The sequence below is a fragment of the Lampris incognitus genome, chromosome 21 (assembly GCF_029633865.1).
Source record: "Lampris incognitus isolate fLamInc1 chromosome 21, fLamInc1.hap2, whole genome shotgun sequence".
In the NCBI taxonomy this organism is placed as follows: domain Eukaryota; kingdom Metazoa; phylum Chordata; class Actinopteri; order Lampriformes; family Lampridae; genus Lampris; species Lampris incognitus.
In genome coordinates, this window is record NC_079231.1 from 4,892,056 (window position 1) to 4,915,551 (window position 23,496).

At 45.4% G+C, this 23,496-nt stretch overlaps 1 protein-coding gene across 1 annotated transcript in view; it reads right to left on the bottom strand.

Moving 5' to 3' along the window:
* Positions 1-1,179: 1,179 nt before the first annotated feature.
* The window catches only part of gtf3c3 (general transcription factor IIIC, polypeptide 3), a 22,682-nt gene continuing 365 nt past the window's right edge, over positions 1,180-23,496 (bottom strand). The window contains exons 2-19 of the mRNA XM_056301351.1: positions 23,480-23,496; positions 19,984-20,294; positions 19,737-19,860; positions 19,386-19,577; positions 18,167-18,332; positions 17,576-17,723; positions 15,677-15,845; positions 14,483-14,583; positions 14,078-14,249; positions 13,245-13,447; positions 12,009-12,110; positions 11,427-11,559; positions 10,818-11,043; positions 7,881-7,935; positions 7,646-7,781; positions 6,616-6,740; positions 4,519-4,671; positions 1,180-1,676 (exon numbers count right to left, since the gene is read on the bottom strand). The exon at positions 23,480-23,496 is cut by the window's right edge and continues 68 nt beyond it. Coding sequence (XP_056157326.1) covers positions 1,554-1,676; positions 4,519-4,671; positions 6,616-6,740; positions 7,646-7,781; positions 7,881-7,935; positions 10,818-11,043; positions 11,427-11,559; positions 12,009-12,110; positions 13,245-13,447; positions 14,078-14,249; positions 14,483-14,583; positions 15,677-15,845; positions 17,576-17,723; positions 18,167-18,332; positions 19,386-19,577; positions 19,737-19,860; positions 19,984-20,294; positions 23,480-23,496 — 2,656 coding nt within the window. The 3' untranslated portion in view covers positions 1,180-1,553. The remainder of the gene's footprint in view (positions 1,677-4,518; positions 4,672-6,615; positions 6,741-7,645; positions 7,782-7,880; positions 7,936-10,817; positions 11,044-11,426; positions 11,560-12,008; positions 12,111-13,244; positions 13,448-14,077; positions 14,250-14,482; positions 14,584-15,676; positions 15,846-17,575; positions 17,724-18,166; positions 18,333-19,385; positions 19,578-19,736; positions 19,861-19,983; positions 20,295-23,479) is intronic.

Genomic DNA, 23,496 nt, shown 5'->3' on the forward strand with positions numbered 1-23,496 from the left:
CCCCCGCCCCCCCCACACACACCCCCACCCGGTCCCCCACCCCCCTCCTACCCCCGGGACGCCGTCAACGCCAACACTCGCTCAAAAACGTCGGGGCGTCCGACGTCCGGTTTCTCCAGTTTTCTGTTTTAAACGCCTCGATCTCCGCGGCATCTTGCGGGCGGCCGGGCTCAGGCGAGACGCGCGGTCGGTATCTTGTTTATAGTCGGGCCGACGACTTCACATCCGCCGCCGCCGCCCCGCTTCCGCCTCCGCTAGCTAGCGGACACGTTCCTCTCCTCGCCCCCCCAAAGCATCCTCCGTGACGTAACGCCGAAAGCCGTCTCCTTGCCTGACGTGATGCGTCCGACACCAGTGCGCCATGTAGGCCGGGCGCGGCCGGCCGGCGCGGCGTTACTGCGCGGAGCTCGCCGCCCGCAGCCGGGCCTCGCCGACAGCCTCCATGTTTGCACGGGCCGACGGCAGTTCCAGCGGCCCGTCTCTTGCGCTCCCCGGGAGCCCGGATTACCGTGCGGCGGGCCGGCGGCTGATGTGTCCCCCCCCCCCACCCCTCGGTGGGGGATTTACTATTATAATCCCGGTTTTAATCCGGGCGACAACAAAAGAAAGCAATTAAGAGTCCGTCCTGCCTTTTGTCTGGGTTGTATCAACCCCCATTCACCCGCTGGTCATCGGTTCTAGAATCCGCCGTTCGATACATTGTATCCTTGCGAGTCGCGGAGGCTCCACTCTGTTGTGTAAGGAAGGTCCCGCTCCGTTCTTATCGTCGCCTTCTTTTATCCCTTTACCTTCTTTTAGTGCCAAGTCCATCGCATTGCTTTTTAAGCCGTATCAATAAAGTTTGGTTGATTGAGAAAAAAACACATTTACAGATAGGCCCGCAACAAGTTTCAGGTAGTGTTTTTGTTTTTTTGTTTTGTTTATTGTAAACTGTCTTGATATACTCATAGGAGAACAATGTTGTCTTCCAGTACAAAAATAAAAATTCTGCAAAACAGCCATGCTGCAAATGATCACGGAGATGATGATGATAAAGATGATGAGAGCGGCTAAAACAGTTACTACAAACTTCATGTTCATGCCATATTGGATTTTTCACCGGGAAAGTATTTTGTTTGTTCTAATTGAAATCCAATCATGCCTGATTTTCAAATCAAACTCGACATTAAGGAGTTTTAATTTGAAAATTAGGTTGTGAGTGGGTGTTCATTAGAACTGCAGACAAAATTCTACAGAAATAAATGACTAAATGATAACGTTCACAGTAATATTGGGGGGAAACGAATTGTTTTCCAACTTGGAACATTCTTACCAGTTTTTAAATCTAGTATTGTCTTTCAGATTTGTGTTTCAAGTGGTAACAGCGTGCGGTGCGTTCGTTTTGCTCAAAACATTCATTAAATAAAACAAAACACAGCGCGCCATTCGTTTAGCCTGGGTTTGAGAACAAACCTGGGTGTCACAGCCTACATTTACCCACAGTATTTGGAAAACATTCTACACAAAACGCCAGTGATGACAATTGTGCGTATGTTTAATGTGTGCATGTGAGTTCAGACAATACAGTGTTTGTTGATGAGCTGGCGGGCCATATCCATGTTACCGCTCGCCTGGTAGATGAGGGAAAGGTTGAAAGCTATCTCTCTACCCAGATCCACCTGGTCATTAGGTATACCCTGGAGAGAGAGAGAGAGAGAGAGATGAGAGAGAGTGAAGAGAGAGAGAGAGAGAGAGAGAGAGAGAGAGAGAGAGAGAGAGAGAGAGAGAGAGAGAGAGAGAGGAGAAGAGAGAGAGAGAGAGAGAGAGAGAGAGAGAGAGAGAGAGATGAGAGAGAGAGAGAAGAGAGAGAGAGAGAGAGAGAGAGAGAGAGAGAGAGAAGAGAGAGAGAGAGAGAGAGAGAGAGAAGAGAGAGAGAGAGATCGAGAGAGGAGAGAGAAGTGGAATACAAAGGGGGACAAGAGAGGGATTTGATTTGACAGAGAAATGCGAGAGTGAGAGGCAAGGAGAGAGAAAGATGGTGGGGATGAAGATTAGTACAAAGACAATTAGAGAGCGATGAAGAGAAATAAGACAAAACCACAAGAGGAATAAAGGTAATTTCCTGTAAATCTCTGGTTTTCTTGTGGAATAACCTGCCTGCTGCCATCAGACAATCAGTCTGTTGAATCCTTTAAATCTAAATTTAAAACTCATCTTTCTGCCTTAGCTTACAATTAGCTACCTTGAAGTTGAGTACTTCACAACCTGTACTACATGGTGGGTCGGTTTCTGTCTCAGTGAATTTACCAACCACTGTTCTGCCGACGAGATTATAGCGTATAGATTATGACTATTTGATGACTTAATTGATTATGACTAATGACTATTGCAAACTGTTCTCTTCTCTCACATGTCTTTTCTCTCTCTCCAAATTATGTCTTCTCCTTTCTCCTTTTCTGTGTGTGAATGGTGTCATGCACGTCTCCCTTGTGTGCACACAGTCGGTCCTCCTCCCAGGTCTCCATGGTGACGGTGGTCATCACCTGGACGCTGCTTGGCAATCCCCTCATCACATTTGCTTTTTATATATCTTATAAATCCATATAATTTTTGTTATCCTGGGGTTGTTTTTTTTTTTACATGGTGATGCTGGTCGCATGGCTTGGGTCTTGGGCTGTTCCTGTGGCATTTGGGTACTGCTTGGCATCCTGCACATCATGTTCTTCATAAATTTTATAATTCCATTATCATTCTGTTCATCCTCTTTCAATGTTGTATTGTGTAAATTGTGTAAACGCAACATCCATTGCACGTTGTCCATCTTAGGAGAAAGATCCCTCCTCTGTTGCTCTTCCTGAGGCTTCCTGTTATTTCGCCCTGTTAAAGGTTTTTTTAGGGAGTTGTTCCTTACCCGATGCGAGGGTCTAAGGACAGGATGTTGTGTTGCTGTAAAGCCCCTTGAGGCAAATTTGTAAGTTGTGATATTGGGCTGTACAAATAAAACTGACTTGACAACAGATTTACAGGAGAGCCTGTGATCATTTGACTTCTTTTCTTTTATTTCTTAATTTTTTTATCCATTTTAAAAGGGGGGAAATTCTTCTGACCCTGTGACTAGGGAACAAGGTCATCTAGCTGATTCCCTGCCCCTGGGGCAGGTGGGAATTGGGAGTGCTTCAACACCTATGTTGGCGTAGAGGATCATCTTGACCTTTCAGTTGAGGAATAACTTAACTAACACCTTCTGACTTTCCGCATGGTAAGTGTATCAGATCATCCAAACACAGTCATCCAACATCTTGACCTGTCTTGTTACTGAGGCAGCACACACTACATGTTTGGACTGTGGCATAAACACGTTTGTTCCTTCCCATCATGTACTGTGGGAACGACACCTAGTCAAAGCTGTTAGCTTTCCTCTTTTCCTGTTGACGAGCAACATGTCGCCCCAATTGTCAATCTTAGTCAACACGTATTTGAAGCCGTCACACTGGGGCAGGCAAAACTGCTCTGACATGATGTTCGGCTTTCTGTCGGGACAATGTGGCTCACCCCGGGCGCCTTCGTTGGTTTGCCTTTCACTTTCACAAGGCTGATAAGAAGTTTCCGACATTCATAACCTTTTGTACCACACTTGCCTGCGACGACACAAGCATGTCAAATTCGGTCACATTTATTTTCATGTAGCCTGGCCTTGGAGCAACCAGTTGAACCATCCTGCTGCCAAAGCCAATCAAGCCTCAAGCTGCTTTTATACCATAATCGCAAACACACAGTTTACATGAGATAGAGCACAAGCAAGAGCACAAGAAGTCACTAAGAAATCAGTAAAAAATAAACCTCCACCTCTTGTAAATGCTGGAATGCAGTGAGAAACGCCTTGTAGAGGTCAGCATATCCGGATGTTATAATTCACTTAAGATGAAATTTGTGTGCGAAACGTGGAATTATACAGCAGTTTGCTTTGCTTAGGGTTGCGTAGCTGTCTATGAGAGTGCAGCTACATCATCCATTGAAAACAATGATCTTGCACTGTACTATGCATGTTTGCGATAAGGGTGAGAAAGCACCCTCAAGCTGACATGGAGAATCTTTGCAGGTGCAACACAATGAGGGTCTGAGCCATGAACTGGCTTTGGACAAAATATGGCTTAATATCCCACAACCAAAGGGGACACCCAAATATTATGCAAGTCACTGGTGGACGTTAATACAGTGACATTGTACAGAAAAGTGAATGGCTGACGAAGAAGGATCTGCTTTCAAATTTAGGTTACTGGGACATTTCGTCTAGTGGACCATCTTGTTTTAGCCTAAGCCCCAAAGCTCTCTGAGATATAGCTTGAGAAGCGTCAGCTTTAGTAACCAAAACAGAATGGTTGGTGTTTGTGGGAAAGGGGTTGGAGAGGGAGGAGGCACGAGAGGAAAAATGAGGGTGAATGGACCAGGGAGGGTGACGTAGAGGGAAAACCAGAGGATTACAGGGAAAGAGAGGATAGAGCCTGGGGGGGGGGGGCAGGAAATCCGTGCGTGTCGTACCTCCAGTGTGAGTGGCTGCAGCGCCAGAGCTTTTTGGTAGTAGTGTATGGCCAAGTAGGTCAGGCCCATCTGGTGCAGGGCTCTGCCCAGGTTATACATGCTCTCCTGGCATTCTCCACGAAACTCCACGTACCGCCAAAGGAAGGAGAAACCCTGGGGAATGCACATGCATGCACGCACACACGCACACACACACACACACACACACACACACAGAAGAGACAAAATACAAAACTATGGTTATTAACTTACAAGCCAACAGCGGAGGACAGTATTACATCAGTACTTGAACATATGATTTGGGGTTAACATCAGACCATTTAAGTGAGTTTGCAGACATCTACGTGTTAAAAATATTTTAAAATATTAAAAACATACCAGGCTGGTCTTGGTATATTGTGACGTACACATAGCAGCATAAACACAGCTGCAGCTACTAACATTAATAATGGGTCTGCTTGATTTAGGTGTGCCAGCACATCTATCAGCATTGACACAGACTGTCAGACAGACAGACAGACAGACACAGACAGACAGACAGACACAGAGCCAGCACTAACAATGGACCTATCGCTAAGCCCCGCCCCCCTTAGTTACTGTTGCTTACTCGGACAAGCTACCCGGGCTTGTCCGAGGCAGCTATCGGTGTCAAAACTATATCCGAAGAGGCTATACATAACTTTTAGAGACAGAAGGACCTGATTTCGTCTAGAAGCCATCAAAGGGGACTTCACTATCCTATGGAGGGATATGTACCAAATTTAAAACTAGATATGGTGGGTGACAAGCTTAAATTGGAGGCCAGAGTTTACAGATCACAATGCAAGAGGGAAAAGCCTCATCTCACGGTCATCACGATGGCAGATAACATCATCCAGGACCAGCATTGTTCGTGCAATGCAGGGTAAGATAAATTAATTTACTTTCAATGAAGTATATTACACACAATCTTGCCTTACCTTAGAACAAATGTAGACATCCTTGTTTATCTTCGTTACGTTGAGTTGACTGTGTGGTCTGCCACACAACTTAATCCACCGGAGACATTTGGCTCCGTCTTGTTTTGGTTTGGGAAATGGGATAAAATATACCCCACTGCTTACCCTCTCAGGATACCTCGTATCAGTGTTGCATGTACCCCATTCACATCGTTTGACCATTTTTGCTCAACTAATATCCATAAAACATCACAAAAACCAAACCTTCTGATGCAACTCTGATGCTACTTAATGGAGTCGTTAGCTCTAGATGTCCGAGTGAGCGCCTGCGTGCATTTGGTACTACACTGCCATTGGCTCGTCTGCATTCAAGGGGCGGGACTGAGCGATAGGTTAACTGTCAAGAGTACTGTTAATGCTGGTTCTTTGGCACCGCTACATCCAACAGACCCATAATTATTGTTAATAGCTGCAGCCATGTTAATCCTGCTATAATAACATCACAGAGAACCAAGACAAGCCCACCATGCTTTTAAAATAACAGTTCACCCCAGAATCAAAAAGACACATTTTCCTCTTACCTGTAGTGCTATTTATCCATCTAGATTGTTTTGGTGGGAGTATTTGAGAGAAGACCGACATCTCTACAGCCGATATCTCAAAAACTTGGTAACTCGCACCAAAACTATCTAGATGGATAAAGAGCACTATAGGTAAGAACAAAAGTAAGTATTTTTGACTTTGGGGTGAACTGGCCCTTCAGACTTTACATGTTTTTTAACCTGTAGATGTCAGCAAACTCACTAGAATGGTCTAGGGTTAATGCACAACAGTGTTTCCTGATGGGTGATATAATACCCAAAACTGTGATATGTATGTTGTTCCTGAGATAGCTTCCTAAAATTAAAAATTTTTAAAACAGCGTTTCAATTTTTTCGGACTTAGATGCAATTTCACGTCTAATCTTATCAGGAGAGAAATTCCTGTTAGAATGTATGATTCAGACTGATAACTCACATGCTCAGGTCTGAACTATAGTTGTGCATAGCCTACAACACAGCAGAACTTTTAACTATTTGATACTTAAAGACACACACACACACACACACACACACACACACACACACACACACACACAAACAAACAGACACAACTTTACCTGCAGTATCAGCTGATGTCGTCTGGAAACAAACTTCTGTGATGCCATATGGAAAAAGGTGAGTCCAATACAGAGGCAGTAGAGTGGGCTACTGGGATGGGTCCTGAAGGCCTGCACATATTGGCCTGAAGACGCACAAAACAAGGAGGTGACAGGAGGTTTAGACTTACATGACACAACCACTTGGTTAGGTTTAGGCATGCAGAGTGAGATGGTTAGGGGTCAGTCGTGTAGTGAAGTGGGTGTGTCATGTAGTAAAGTGAGTATGTCATGTAGTGAAGTGGGTATGTCATGTAGTAAAGTGAGTATGTCATGTAGTGAAGTGGGTATGTCATGTAGTAAAGTGAGTGTCATGTAGTGAAGTGGGTGTGTTGCGTAGTATTGCAACCCATGCAGCTGGACCCTTCAACGGTTCAGCTGCAGTGTTGCAGTGTTCAGCTACCGGAAGCGAGCTTAGGTCTCGCTTCCGGGATTCCCGGTTAGAGCCAATCCTTATCCCGAAGTTACGGATCTGACCTGCCAACAGCTTTTTCAAGTCACTTATGAGGCGATATTCATGATTATCCCCATTTATGATTATCCTGATAAGGGAAATTCACTACAATCAACTTTTCGTTAGTGTTTTTTAGGATAAGATCCTATATCGTCCCATCCCTACGGGATACACACTAGCATGAAACCAAAATAAGTGTTTTTACATGTGAAAGCTTTTGTTTGTTTTATTAAATAAAATGAAATTTTTACGAGAACGCAATGATCTATGGTCTGTTTTTCGAAATTACAGAAAGCTAATTGGCACTGAATATACTGTAAGTTTATATATTCTTTTTTTTGGTACCAGAATGCATTGTGAGGAAGAGGCTAATATAGTGTGTGGTGTGTGTGTGTGTGTACTAAGTGTCTGAATGTGTATATTTACCTTTAGTCTGTTTATGGGTAAAGTACGTTGTGTGCATGCATGCAAACATGAGTATTTGAATATAACCCACAAGTGTGTGTCTCTGCAGTGCATGGGTGTGTGTAGGTGTACCCAGAGCATGTTTGAAGCTTCCAGACACCATGGCGTTGTGACCACAGAGGACACACAGGGCGTGGTTGTCGGGATTCTTCAACATCAGCCGCAGGCAGAAGCGATGGTGACGTTGGTGCTGAGAGTTTAATGTGATCTGGAAATAAAATGTGTGTAAAGTCACATTTCAGTTATTTATCGACATGATAATGACCACACACACACACACATACGCAACCACGCCCACACCACACACCTGATTGAAAATATTCCAAAGCTGAGGCAGCTCCACATTGTCAATCAGCATCACTCTATTGAGAAGAGAGAAAGAGAGAGAGAGTTGCCATTTCATATTCAACGTTTAGGACCAGAAAACAATTGAGTTCTTGTGCGTTCTCATTATGGTAGCAGATAGGCATTGTTGGTCTTACAATTTGATTGACTCTGATCTGCGGCAGTAAAGCAGTGCTGGTCTGAGGTCGAGTACTGTCAGTAGTTAACTGGTTAGAAAGTCTCATATCATAACCAACTGACAGAGGAGAATGCAGTGCCATGATCAAGTATTTGCCCCTTCCCGATTTTCTTTATTTCTGCATATTTGTCACAATGAATGGTTTCATATACTCATACATAATGCAATATAAGACAACAAGAACCTGAGTAAACAAAAAGCACACTTTTTATTGATCATTATTTGAAGGAAAACATTATTCAACATCCATATCACCCATGTGAAAAAGTAATTGTCCTCCTTAAATTAATAACTGGTTGTGCCGCCTTTACCTGCAACAACCGCCACCAAAGCCTTCCTATCATAGGAGATCATCTTTCACATCGCTGTGGAGGAATTTTGGCCCACTCTTCTTTACAGAATTGCCATAATTCAGCGAGATTGGAGGGTTTTCAAGTATGAACTGCTCGTTTAAGGTTCTGCCACAGCATCTCGATGGGGTTCAAGTCAGCACTTTGACTAGGCCACTCCAGAACCTGAATTTTGTTTCTTCTGAGCCATTCTGAGGTGGACTTATTCTTGTGTTTTGGATTATTGTCCTGCTGCGTAACCCAATTACACTTCAGCTTCAGATCATGGACTGGTGACCGGACTTTCTCCTTCAGAATGTTCTGGTAGAGAGCAGAATTCATGGTTCCTTCAATGATGGCAAGTCTTCCAGGCCCTGAGGCATCAAAGCATCCCCACACCATCACACTACCATCACCATGTTTGACTGTTGGTATGACGTTCTTAACATGAAATGCTGTTTGTGCTTTATGCCAGACACAATGGGACCTGTGTCTTCCAGAACCACTTTTTTCGTGTGGATTTTTCCCCCTTTTTCTCCCCAATTGTATCCGGCCAATTACTCCACTCTTCCGAGCCATGCTGGTCACTGCTCCACCTCCTCTGCTGAGCCAGGGAGGGCTACAGACTACCACATGCCTCCTCTGAAGCATGTGGAGTCGCCAGCCGCTTCTTTTCACCTGACAGTGAGGAGTTTCGCCAGGAGGCCGTAGTGCACGGGAGGATCATGCTATTCCCCCCCAGTTCCCCCTCCCCCCCGAACAGGCATCCTGACCGACCAGAGCAGGTGCAACTGCAGCGACCAGGACACACACCCACATCCGGCTTCCCACCCGCAGACACGGCCAATTGTGTCTGTAGGGATGCCTGACCAAGCCGGATGTAACAAGGGGATTCGAACCGGCGATTACCGTGTTGGTAGACAATGGAATAGACCGCTACTTTACCCAGATGCCCCCCCCCCTCAAAACCACTTTTGACTCGCCTGTCCACAGAAGATTATCCCAAAAGGCTTGGGGGTCATTTATGTGCTTTTTTGCAAATGTGAGACGACCACTAATGCTTCTTTTACTTAGCAGTGGTTTGCGTCTTTGCAACTCTCCCATGAATTCCATTTTTGCCCAGTCTCTTCCTTATTGTTGAATCATGAATGATGACCTTAGCTGAGGCTGGAGAGGCCTGCAGTCCTTTCTTTAGATGTTGTCCTGGGCTTTTTGTGACTTCCTGGATGAGTCGTCGCTGCGGCCTTGGAGGGAATTTTGGTCGGCTGGCCACTCCTGGGAAGATTCACCACTGTTCCAAGTTTTTTCTCCATTTGGAGACAACGGCTCTCACTGTGGTTTGCTGGAGTCCCAGATTCTTAGAAATGGTTTTGTAACCCGTTCAAAATAGTTTTTTTTTTCTCATGTCTTCCAGAATTTCTTTTGATGGTGGCATAGTGTGCTGCTTGTTCAGACATTGTAGCCACTTCACATTGATGGTAAGGTTCTAAATGGCATCACCTCATTTGGCACCTCTTTATATCTCCAAGTTGCTCTCTCTATACAACCTAATACGCTGCCTGAGATCCTCAAACAAAACTCTGTTATCTGTTCCAAAGTCACAGCTAAAAACTAAAGGTGACTGTGCATTTGCTGTGAGAGCCCCCAGACTTTGGAATGCCCTGCCTGAGGAGATCATGCGAGCTGAAATGGTCCCCCATTTTAAGTCACTACTCAAAATACACCTGTATAAATCTGCTTTTAATTCTTGATTCTGATGTTTATGCTTTTATTTATTTTTGGTTTGGTTGTTCAATGACTGCTGCAACACCCCCGCGACCCTGAGAGCAGGATAAGCGGTTCAGATGATGGATGGATAATGGATGGATTGGTTGTTTTATTCATTTTATTATTTTTATATTCATATTTGTAATTGCCCCTGTAATTCTTGCTTTGCTAACCGTACCTACCCCCCCCCATGTCTTTCACTATTTTACTCTATGCATATAAAGCACTTTGTAACTCTGTTTAGAAAGGTGATATATTCATAAAGTTATCATTATTATTAATATATATTATATAAGTCATGTTTAGATTCAACAGCGCTGACAGTAATCGAACTTGGGTGTGTCTGCTCCAACTGAACCCAATGATCAATTAAATTTGCTTAATTGAGTATGTAAGGGGGCAATTACATTTTCACAAGGGGTCAGTTGGTGTTGGATAACTTTTTCCTCAAATAAATAAAATTATAATTTAGAAAAGAATTTTTTGTTTCCTCGGGTTGTCTTTGTCTTATATGACATTTTGTATGAAGATCTGAAACAATTACATGTGACAAATTTTTACAAATAGGAGAAATCAGGAAGAGGACAAATCCTTTTTCGCAGCACTGTATTTTAATATTTCTTACCGGAGGTAGTCATAGGCCTTGCGGTGGTTGTGGTCCAGGAGGGTGGCGGACAGGCCAAAGAACTCCAGCTCCTTCCGCTTGGGCTTGTTCTCATAGAAGGAGTAGAACTCCATGGCTGAGTCGACCAGGAGCTCTGCCTCCGCGTAGCGGTGCACCTCAGACATTGTGTGCAAGCAGGTCACCAGGAGTTGCCACCACTCCTCCCGTGACAACACACTGGTCTTTCCTGATTAAAGGGATGGGCAGTTTCACATGACAGCGGTACATAGTAGTAAGAGATTGTAACACAGCAGTTTTTGGTCATGTATTCCTGTTGACATAATCAGATCTAATTAATGAAACCTTGGTATTACAAGTATCAATAACCATTATTATTAAGATAGGAGAGTATAATATAGTCATGTATAGTTGGGTATAGCAGGGCCTAGCATATCATAATGCATAATGAACTTAATGATCATAATTGATTCTCATGGCTAACATTACAGTCAATGTGTAGCAGACTGATAGAGGATCATGAACACTCTTGTTATAGACATAATCAGTTGCTCTTGCTGTGGCTACAGCTGAAATAATCCACCAAGAGGAGCATTACACATAAACACATACCACTAATGTCCTGGTATGCAGCTTCCTGGTCAGTGATTTCCAGCTGCATGTCCTTGACCTTGACCAGTCGTATGTGACGCTCCCCTGACACAAGAAGAGAGCGTGCACACACCTTGGCACGGTGCATCGCCACCTAGCATACAAAACACATACAAAATATACATGTGAATTTTAAATACTGCACACAAAAGGGTACACAAAATAAGATGCAAATCAAAAACAGTGTGCGCATGTAGAAGCTATATCAAAGATCAAATTCTTCAGTCTGCTGAAAGGAAACTGAATTGACAGTAAAGAAAATAGTGCAGAACACAACAAACCAATTTTGTCATTACAATTACAGTAACGTCAAACCCGCTAATGCAAGACCTTCATTTAGCTATCACTTGGAGCAATCCAGAGCCGTGTGTGGAAGCAAGGCAGTTCTCTCGTTACAAGCGTTGGTGGTCTTTTGCTTTTTGCGCATGTGTTCGCAAGTGGTTTTTGGGTGTATGTGTGTGTGTTTCCCGAATGTTAAAGCAGTCACTTGGAAAAAAAATCTTTCCCTTGAAAAGCAAGGGGAAGTACGTGTGCGTGTGTTACCTTAAGTAGCATGGAGAGCATAGTGATCACAGAGTCCAGATAGTCCTGTAGTCGACCCTGGGTCTTTAACAGGGTTGAGCGATGTAGCAGCAACTTTAATTCCTGCACACACACACACAAAATTTTACTTCTTCAAACGTTCTTTTCTTCTTTGGATTTCTTTCCCTTTTTCTCCCCAATTGTATCCGGTCAATTACCCCATTCTTCCGAGCCATCCCAGTCGCTGCTCCACCCCCTCTGCCGAGCCGGGGAGGGCTGCAGACTACCACATGTCTCCTCCGATACATGTGGAGTCGCCAGCCACTTCTTTTCACCTGACAGTGAGGAGTTTCACCAGGGAGACATAGCGCGTGGGAGGATCACGCTATTCCCTCCAGTTCCCCCCCCGAACAGGCGCCTCAACCAACCATAGGAGGTGCTAGTGCAGCAGTCAGGACATATGCCCACATCCGGCTTCACACCTGCAGACACAGGCAATTGTTTCTGTAGGGACGCCCGACCACGCCGGAGGCAACACGGGGATTTGATACGGCGATCCCCGTGTTGGTAGGCAACGGAATAGACCGCCACGCTACCCAGACGCCTGTCTTGTAACTTTCTTAAAGGCAAGTGGAGGACAGAACATGACTCACACCTGAAACTTAAGCCCCGTTGCAACAAAAGCTAAAACAAAAAACAACAATCACTTCTTAAAACCAAATGGAGCCGGGTACGCGGTAGTGTAGCGGTCTAAGCATCGGCTTTATGTCGATGCAGTTGCCCACTGGGGACTGGGGTTCGCGCCCCGGTCTCGTCAGATCCGACTATGGCCGGACTCGATGAAGCAGCAATCATTGGCAACGCTGTCTTCGGGAGGGGGGCGGAGTCGGCTTGTGTTCGTCACGTGAATGCGTCTCTGTGTGTGTCGGAAAAAACAGTGGTTTGGCCTGGAGTCGCCTTGTCACGAAAGTGGGGAGGCGGTCTCCTTCCGGACTGCCGGCCGGAGAGATGCAGTTGGCGAACGCATGCAGTACGAGGGTGGGTGTTTGAATTAAAATAGGGATCAATTGGCCACTAAATTGGGAGAAAAAAGGGAAAAATCAGAAATGAATTTAAAAAACAAAAAAAACAAATGGAGGGCAAGGGAGAGGCTGAACATGTGATTACATACATGTGGTACATTTTTCAGCCCTAACACATTCGAACACACACACACACACACACAGACAATGACATCCATGCCAATGCGCCCCTTACCTTCTGTGCAGCTGAAGAGTCTAGGGCCAGTGTCTCGGTGTTGTACATGGGCTCCAGGGCTTTCAGGGCACAATGCGGCCGGCCTAGCTGTTGCTGGAGGGTGGACAGGGACAGCCGAGCCTCCAAGTGCTGGGGAGCCATCTCCACTACCTTGGTGTAACTATCTGCTGCAGCCTCCAGCCTCCCCAGCGCCTTCAGACACTCTGACAGAGGTGTCATGGAGAGAGGGAGGGAGTTGGAGGAGGCAGCATTTTGAAAAGAAAGGTAGATGCCTGTCTGCCTGAAACACGCTAGCCAGGTGGCGTTACTCACAATGTGACAGATTATGACAAGGAGTGCATGTGACCTACCCAAATGTCAGATTTGTCTTTTAACAATCCATGACACAAACAAAAACTATTAGTTTACATTTTGCCTTCAATAGAGTAACAGCAATATGAATTTCAACATGTGGGCTGAGCCTTTTCTATATAATTTCAATAATTTCACTGTCTTTAAAAGAACAGGTTTAACAAATTGCAGACAGGACTAGAGATGAGACACTATACACGAAAAAGACCTCTTCTAAGAAGTTGTGTGGGGAAAGAAACCCAACCTGAAATAACTAAATATTACAACCTCCCTGCAATTTGTCAAATGCAGTAGTTAATTCATGAATTATACTTGCCCGAGCATTTTAGACATTTTAAAGTCTACTTTTATTTTCACGGATATATACCAAGTCCAGTTGCACTTGATTCAATTCCTTTGGATAACCATGACCTGGATGAATGAGAACATTCACAGACATACTTTTATTTTATTTTTAGTCACACTCTCCGCTTGGGTCCTACCTGCGTGTCTAAGCCAGACCACAGCCAGGTTGTATTTCGTGGAGTTGACCAGGGCAGCCAGCAGGGGCAGAGCGGCGCTATACTTGCCCTCCTCCAGAAGGCCTTCAGCAACATCCAGGTGCAGATCACCCACCTCCTCTGGACTCTGCTGCATCAGCGATCTCAGCATCTCCTGAGGGAGAACACAGAGAGTTTGTGTGTGTGTGAGACAGGGAGAGAGACACAGAGAGAGAGAGAGAGAGAGAGAGAGAGAGAGAGAGAGAGAGAGAGGGAGAGAGACAGAAGAGAGAGAGAGAGAGAGAGAGAGAGAGAGAGAGAGAGAGAGAGAGAGAGAGAGAGAGAGAGAGTCAGTCAGAGAAGGACAGTAAGAGATACAAACCCCAGACACCCCAGCCCCAATCTTACCTCCAGGGGGTTGTAGACATGCTGGTGTATGAGGCAGACCATTAACTTGGCTCTGATGTCCACTGGGACGTTGTCTGGCACTATTACTTCCTTTATTTCACCTAGACACAGACAAGAGGCAGAGGGAGCTCAGAGAAAAATCATAATCCTTTCCCTTGGGCTGGCGTCACACTCTACCACACAAAGAAAATAATAATGAGCAGAGAAGGTAAATAATAATAAAAACGATAAGTTGCTCACTGAGATTCAATGTTGTTTTACTCATCTAGTAGAACATGGGCAAGGGTGGGGGTGGGGGTGAAGGGGGCATTAAAATTCAACAGCTGACAAAACCGATACCGACACATCACAAGACTGCTACACATTACACAAGTGAACCAGTTCCTATCTGAATTCTGGTTAGGAGGTCACCGTGCCCTTCCACAGCTGTGGTGTCTGTATGAAACTGCTGTATAATTCATGCAATCAGCAAGCACTTTTTTTTCAACCTTCCGGTGCTTTGGTGCACTATACAAGAGAAAGGGCCCTTGGGTCTAATGAGGACCTGTATTATTCCATTTTAAAAACATCCCCACTGGTCCATAGAAAGAAGCCAATATTTACTGTCCCTCTGAGCTTTTGTACAAATGGGCACTTCTGAATTTGCCCTTGAAAAAGAAGCCCTTATCATGAAACGCTGTCAGCAGGTATTAGTACAATCACACTTTGGACATTAAATCTACTGAACACAAAAACAGCACAGTTTCTTTAGATTCCATTTCATGTGATCCCATTTTAAGAGTCGTTTGCTTTGAAATGCCCCCATGGACACTGGTTTTCAACCTGCGATTGTAATGTATTCAATGTAGCAAGTTCAGGGGGCAGCCGGGAATCGAACCTGGATAGCCCACACCACGGGCAACTGCACGAACTGGTCAACTAAAGGGTCCGACCCCCCCGACTGCAGCGAATTCACTAACGGTTTCAACATACAAGATCCTGATTTCATCACTCTGTGCTATTCAACTTTAATTTGAACAGGGATAAACAGAACAAGAAAACATGTCAAGTTGTTTGTTTCATCAAGACATCAAAGTGTGGTTTACATCCGGTAATAATAATAAAAAAAAAATTCATATAGTCAAATGAAGAAAAAAATAGTGTTTAACACGTTTATAGCAATTTCGTCCTGCCTTAGTGACGAGGGCCACTCACCAAGCTCCTCCACCGTCTTCTCAGCTGGCGTCTTCGAGTCAGTTTCCCCTTCGCTCTTCTCTTTCTCCTCCCCCGTCTTGTCCTCCCGTCTCTGCTCCTCTGTTGGCATTGCGGAGTCTGATTTGGGCTCGTCTCTCACAAGAACTATACCAGAAAACTGGACTAAGACCTGAGAAAAACACACACATACACCTGCATGTTACACACACGCACAGGCATGCATGCAGCCGTATGCAAAAAATATACAATTCTATGTGCATGTAAGCAAACAGGTATGTGCACGCATAGACACCCGCTCACACAAACGCAAATGAATAATTCCACACAAATATGGCAATGAGATTACTCCGCTGTCAAAAACACACACCTTAAATAACTCATCACACACGTAGGATTAAAAAAAAAAACAACACACACACTGCTTTGCTTTATTAATATTCAGAAATACAAAATGATTCACACAGACACACACACGCACACTTTTTTCCCCCCGGCCTTGGTCGTGTGGCTAATAAATAATATATCTATCTCTCTAATGGTGTAACATGAGTCTCCCTTGTGTGCACGTGTAACCTGTCCTCCTCCCAGGTCTCCATGGTGATGGTGGTCGCCACCTGGATGCTGCTTGGCATCCTCCACATCACACTCTTCATATTTGTCTAAAAGCCATATAATTTTGTTACCTTGTTTCAATGTTGTATCCTTCTCTCTCCATGTGTGAGTAATGTCTTTTATTGTCTCTTCTCCCGTGTATGTAAACGGTGTGATGCGAGTCTCCACTGTGTGCATGTGTAGTCTGTCCTCCGGCCAGGTCTACATGGTGGTCGCGTGGCTCAGGTCCTAGGCTGTTCGGGTGGCATCTGGACACTGCTTGGTGTCCTCCTCATCATATATCTTATTCCATTATAATTCTGTCATCCTCTTTCAATGTCGTATTCTGTAAATTGTGTTTTATTCTGTACACACAACATCCACTGCATATGTGTCCATCTTGGGAGAGAGAGCTCTCCTCTGTTGCGCTCCCTGAGGTTTCTTCTTATTTTTTCTCCCTGTTAAAGGTTTATTTTAGGTAGTTATTCCTTATCTAATGTGAGGGTCTAAGGACAGGATGTTGTATTGCTGTAAAGCCCCCTGAGGCAAATTGTAATTTGTGATATTTGGCCATACGTCCATCCATCCATTATCCAAGCCGCTTATCCCAATCGGGGTCGCGGGGATGCTGGAGCCTATCTCAGCAGTCATTGGGCGGCAAGTGGGGAGACACTCTGGACATGCCAATAAAATGAAATTGACTTGTGAAGCCATGTGCAAACAGGCCGTACCAGTGTTTGTTTTGTTTGAGGAAACTGTCCTATTTCCACAATGACAAAACCATGATGGCTTTATTCTATCATGCTTTTATTGAATCGATTTTATCTTTTTCTTTGGTGTCATGGTTTGGAAACCTCTCTTTACAGAAGAGAAACTCTCTGAATCAAATTGTTAGTAGGCCGATTGGTCACCGCTTAACCCAGCATCCTTGTACACCAGACAGTTCTAGCAGATAACCAGCTCCACTTTAAATGATGACTCCCACTCTTTGCACAGTGAATTTCAGCTTCTACCTTCTGGACAGAGGTTTATAGTCCCAGGGTGTAGAACAAAGCAGTACAAAAAACAGCTTTCTTCCAGCAGTCATCATTCAAATGAACAAGGCATAGCAACACTGCATATTTTTCATATTTGTCTATTTTCTGTGTTGTTTGTAAAATGTGTGTCAAGATGGATGCCTTGTCTACTGCACACCAAATCTACCTACGGGTACAAATAAAGTAACCTGAACCTGACCTGAATCTGAACACACACACACACACACACACACACACACACACACACACACACACACACACACGGGTTTACCTGTAGAGCCTTGTTGTGTTGGTGGTTAGCGATGTAGAGCTCGGCAGCCATGTTGACAAGCTCGTCACTCACCAGGTCGGGATGTCGCGACAGGGCATCCTCCAGCACACCCAGCGCTGAGGTCAAGTCATTACTCTCATAGTAACTCCTGTAGTGCGTGCGTACGCATACACACACGCATACACACACACGCATACACACACGCATACACACACGCATACACACACGCATACACACACACACACATTGATGCAGAAAGTCAAACTTAAGTTATCACTGCAATCATGAAAATTTTCATACCTTTTTTTACCTTTTAGATTTCAGAATCAATAAGTTCAGAACTCAGTGTTGTCCTGGCATGCTAGCCAAACTTTATTACATAATTCCTGTTGCTTAGAGTGTGTCTCAATGTATCTATGTAGTAGTTATATTTCCATACTTGGCCTTCTGACCACAGGAGTGTATGTGTGGTAATGTGTCTATCCTCTGCTTTGTGCATGTTGTATCGTCAGTTATATACCATCTGCTGTACGCCAGTATCTGTATGTGTGTGTGGGTGGGTAGGCGGGGGCTGTCTGTGCCCATTCTTACTTGGCCATGTCTTTGGAAAGCTGCATGAAGTGCTGCCCTTCCTCCAGGGGCAGCAGGGACAGGATCTTGCGGTAACCATCCATGCACTGCTTGTGTTCCCCCAACTGCATGTAGAGACTGGAGCGCTCCCACAGGTAGCTGACGTTGGTGGGGTCGTACTTAATGGCTGTGGATGTGGGAGGAGAGGACGGAGGGAAACAGGTAAGTGAGAGCCAAATCAAACAAGACATTTTCCTTGCTCCTTAAGGGAAATATTTCATAGTTTGCTTGGGCCTTTTCCACGGAGAGGTCACAGCATTGGAATAGTGACAAAACAGTATCTTGAATGGTCGTAGGTGGCGTCGGGGTAGCGTAGCGGTCCATTTCGTTGCCTACCAACATAAGGATCTCTGGTTCGAATCCCCGTGTTACCTCCGGCTTGGTCGGGCATCTCTACGGACACAATTGGCCGTGTCTGCAGGTGGGAAGCCGGATGTGGGTATGTGTCCTGGTCACTGCACTAGCGCCTCCTCTGGTCGGTCAGGGTGCCTGTTCAAGGGGGAGGGGGAAGTGGGGGGGAATAGTGTGCTCCTCCCACATGCTACGTTTCCCTGGTGAAAGTCCTCACTGTCAGGTGAAAAGAAGCGGCTGGCAACGTCACATGTATCGGAGGAGGCATGTGGTAGTCTGCAGCCCTGGGTGGAGCAGCGACCAGGACAGCTTGGAAGAGTGGGGTAATTGGCCAGATACAATTGGGGAGAAAAGGGGGGAGGGGGAAAGGTCGTAGGGATTGGTATTCTTTGCTTGTCTTGGGTTCTGTTCTTTGTTCCGCAAACCCTGTAGTCTGACCACATTGTGGATGGCAGGCAGCCAAAGGAAAACAGAAGTTTAAGAACAGTATCACAATAAAAGGTGGGAAATGAGACTGATTTGCCCTCATCTCAGAAAACTCAGTGTCCTCTCTTAAACTGATTTTGAGATTTTACTCATACTGTCATCGTCAATCTATCAATGTATGGGGATGTTTTATAAATGCCTTTGTAAGTGTTTTAATAAAGCACAATAAGTTTATTACTGTGATGAGTACTATTATCTTTACTTTCATGTCTCTTGACGGTGGATTTTACAATTGGCAGTACTGTCACCCTTTCGGTTTTGGCCAGCTGTTGACTATTTCAATCTGCCATAATTAGCATAAAAGCTAACCAAAGAGCTTGTGAGGGACACAGTCTTGGCCTACCTTTGCTGTAACAGACCACAGCCTGCCGCACATTCCCTCGCTCCAGAGAGATCTCAGCCAGTTTGACCCACTCGTCACAGTCGGAGGGGTTGAGATGGGCTGCTATCAGACCGAACTGCAGAGCCTTCTCCATGTCCTCGTCATCCTCGTAGATCATGGCCAGGGTGGAGAAGGGCTCATAGGCCAGGGGAGCTGCAGCAAAGTGTAATGAAAGATTTATGTGCAAATACACTGATGAGCTAATTCAACTAATTACAGCTTATTTTGTGATACACACATACACTGTTTGCAAGGATGCCATTTTTCATGCCGAGAGCTAAAGCAGACTGAGAGCAGATGTAGTCCTCCTACCCTGTCTTATGATCTCCATACACATCAAGATGGCGTCCTCTTTCTCTCCTCTAGCGTAACGGATGTTGGCCTCCCCCATCAGACCCCTGAGAGCTCTGGTCAGCTTACTGCGGTGGCGACGCTCCTGGTTGCACATAGTCACAAGCACGCACATGCCCACGCGCACACACACAGAGATTTGAAAAGCCAGCACATATATTATATGTGGCCACAAACGTATACAAACACATTGCCTCCTCTTCCTCACCTTCATCATCTTCTTGTTCTCCCGGTTCAACTCCATTTCCAGGGCGAACACCTCCCCCACTGTCACGTTCTCTGGCTCCTGCTCCCCCTCTTGCTCCTTCACTTCCTTCCGTCTTCCCCTTCCCCTCTTTCCACGCCTCTTCTCCTTAAACTTCACCGCCTCAACCTTGAAATCCTTGTCATCTTCATCATCGATGTAGCTCAAAGAGTCCTCCTCTTCATCTTCCTTAGAGGAAAGTTGTTCTGTCTCCTCTCCCAGTATGGAGGCAAATGCCTGCTTCACCAGTGGACTTACTTCATCTTCTGTGGCATCTGTGGGAGAGGAGAAGAGTGCTTCAGACAACTGTTCATTAGGTAATAAAAAGGTGTTAAATCCCTTGTCCAGATAGATAGATACTTTACTGCACTAACAAGGGCATAATTGTTTTAACCTTTTGTATGGAGGCTCACAGACACTACATGCATGCACACATAGTATAAATACCATACAACATACACAGAGAACAGGGAGACAACAACACATTAACACAATAGTTGTAATGATAATTAGGGGGCTCCATACAAAAACCCAGTTCGAACAAACAACTTTGAACACTTGTCCTTTTGTTGAAGGAGAGGACATCAGGGACTGCAGTCATAAATCTCCATAAACCTGTTTCCAAATTGCTTAGTTGGCTACCAAACTGCAACAGCCACAAAGGGTGCGAACATATGACTTCATCGGGGTTATCAAGTGGGCAGCTTCCCACCCAGATGTTTTGCTAAATTAGGCCCATGACACCTCCAGAGGGCTAAACAAATACCCATGTCAGCTTCAATTGGTAAAATGAATCCAGATGTTACTTTTTTTTTTTTATTCACTGACAGATCACAGAAGGTAAAACAGAAAGACAAGAAACTGAATGGGCAACTGGTCCAAACGGTAAACAAGTTTCAGTAAACGACGATTCCATAATGTATAAATGTCGCCAACCTTTTTTTTTTTTAATTATCAGCTATTACAATATTAACAAAATCAAAATATCCCAAGTTTCTTGATCGATTACCTCGACATTGATAAGAAGAAGAAGAAAGAAACCCGCTTTATTTTGTCACTGTACAGGTTACAATGAAATTTGTCTTCTGCATTTAACCCATCCTATTGTATAGGAGCAGGACCAACTCCAGTTCTTCTTTCCATTGCCTTGCTCAGGGGCACAGACAGGAGTAATTAACCCTAACATGCATGTCTTTTTGAATCAGAATCAGAATACTTTATTCATCCCCGAGGCCAAATTGGGTGGGAATTGATGGTGGGAGGAACAAGGTCATTACTGAGAACATCTGTCTGAGTCACAGTCCTACAGTCAGTCAGTAAAATGGTCGTCTACCCAGTTCGAGTCAAATCCTCAAACAACGTTAATCACAACATGAATAGAACATTATTAAAACACAATTTGAGCACAAACATACAACAGTCCCATAAGTCGATGAGCTCCCCCAGCACGGAGCTGCCGACAATCGGAGTGACCGCCTCCCCCGGTCGCTACATAGCCCCCACCTGAGGGGTCATCCTCGACAACCCCATCACCCAAGACATAGTCCCTCAAATGTTCAGGGGGCTGTCGCTGGCGAACATGATGCCCAAAGCATCGTGTGCCATGAGCCCTCTTCCACTGCACTCTGGAACCACCCTGAGCCCAGTGGGTGCAGGAGTCGCAGCAGTGCAAGTGCAGCTCCACATCACATCGACAGCCAGGCCAGTAGAACCGCCCCCGGAGGCAGTGAAGGGTCTTGGCATTTCCATAGTGCCCTGTCCACCAAGCCATGGACCTTCTGGAGAACCTGGGGACAGAGCACACGGGGCACCAATGGCTGCAAGAGGTCACTCAAGCCTGCCACCTCCGGTACACCAACCCCTCATGCAGCTCAAAGCTGCCCCACCGCGAATGGTAGGCCTCTACCTTGGGCCCCAGCGCTGACACCCCTGTCCACTTGGGGCACCGTCCTGTCTCCAGCCAGCCCTTCACCAGCGCAAGGGCCACGTCTGCCTCCTGCTGCTGCGTAGTCAACGGGAACAACCTCTCCTTGTTGCTGGCGGTCTGAATGGCTGCCAATGTCGGCGTCATCTGGCCCTGCTCCCCCTGCCACGGCACTCCAATGTCACACCAGGGCTCTGAGCCAGCTAAGTGACGACTGCTTGGTGATTGGCTCGCCGGCCCTGAGGGGGCGATGGACGTTGGCGGGAAGCTGCTCTCCGGCGCTGGTCCTCCTGGCCTCCAGGGGGCTATTGACGGTGGCAGGAAGCTGCTCTCCAGTGCTGGTTCACCTGGCCTCCAGGGTCAGTCGATGGTGGCGGGAAACTGTTTTCCGGCACGGGAAGCATTCCCCAATGCTGGTCCTCCCGGTCTCCAGGAGGTGGTGGAGCTGCTGTGCACTGGAGCCATCAGAATGGACTGGAAAACCTCCGGTCTCTGTCGGTTTCATCTTTTGCCACGCCAAGTTTTCCAAACGCCAAAGGGTCTGCTCGATGTCCCGCTCCAGTCTCTGGATCTCCCTCTGCATTCTTTCACTCAGTCCCACTTCTGACACCAATGTGGCGAGCCGGCGTGGAAGAACGGAGCGATGGAGATCTCTTATTCGCAACTCTGGCGTCCCACACACCACACGAACCCGAGAGCGCTGTTTAATTTTAACACTCCGTCAGAACCGAACGGAAGTGACGGGAAAGCAGACTGTTGCCGAGTTAACAAGGTCGTTATTGAGAAAACCAGTCTGAGTCACGGATCAGCAAAATGGTCGTCTACCCCAGTGGTTCTCCACCTTGTTGGGGTCCTGGACCCCCTGCGTATTTTTGATCTACCCTGAGGACCCCTCCAACTGATCTTGGGGGAGGGGGGTTGCAATTTGATAGAAACAGTAGAAACTGCATTTTAAATTGCATTATAGCATTTATTCACTCTTTGGGGCAAAAATAAGAGCTTTCAGTTGTAACTTAGATATAGTTAACAAAACAGAATTCTTATGCAGTAACTTTCAGATATATGTAACAAAACAGAATATGTATTCAGTAACTTTCAGATATATGTAACAAAACAGAATATGTATTCAGTAACTTTCAGATATATGTAACAAAACAGGATTTTTATGCAGTAACTTTCAGATATATGTAACAAAACAGAATTTTTATGCAGCAACTTTTAACAATGCAAACGGGAGCGAGATCTCTTGTTAAAATGCAATAAATTACACTTGTGAAACCGATGTAATTAGAGAAAAAAGTCCTGTTACCCTTTATAGTTTAGGTAGATAAAGGTCTCAGTCACATTTGAGTAAAATAATCCTATTTCTATATATGTCATAGGATCTTTTTTTTATAAGATATTTTATTTTCACGGACCCCTTGCAATTACACCACCGACCACTAGGGGTCCGCGGACCCCCCCCGGTTGAGAAACACTGTGCAGTATTATACCGATATATTATCAAGCTCCACAGCCAGATGATGGCCGGTTTACCTTGTTTGACCAGGCTC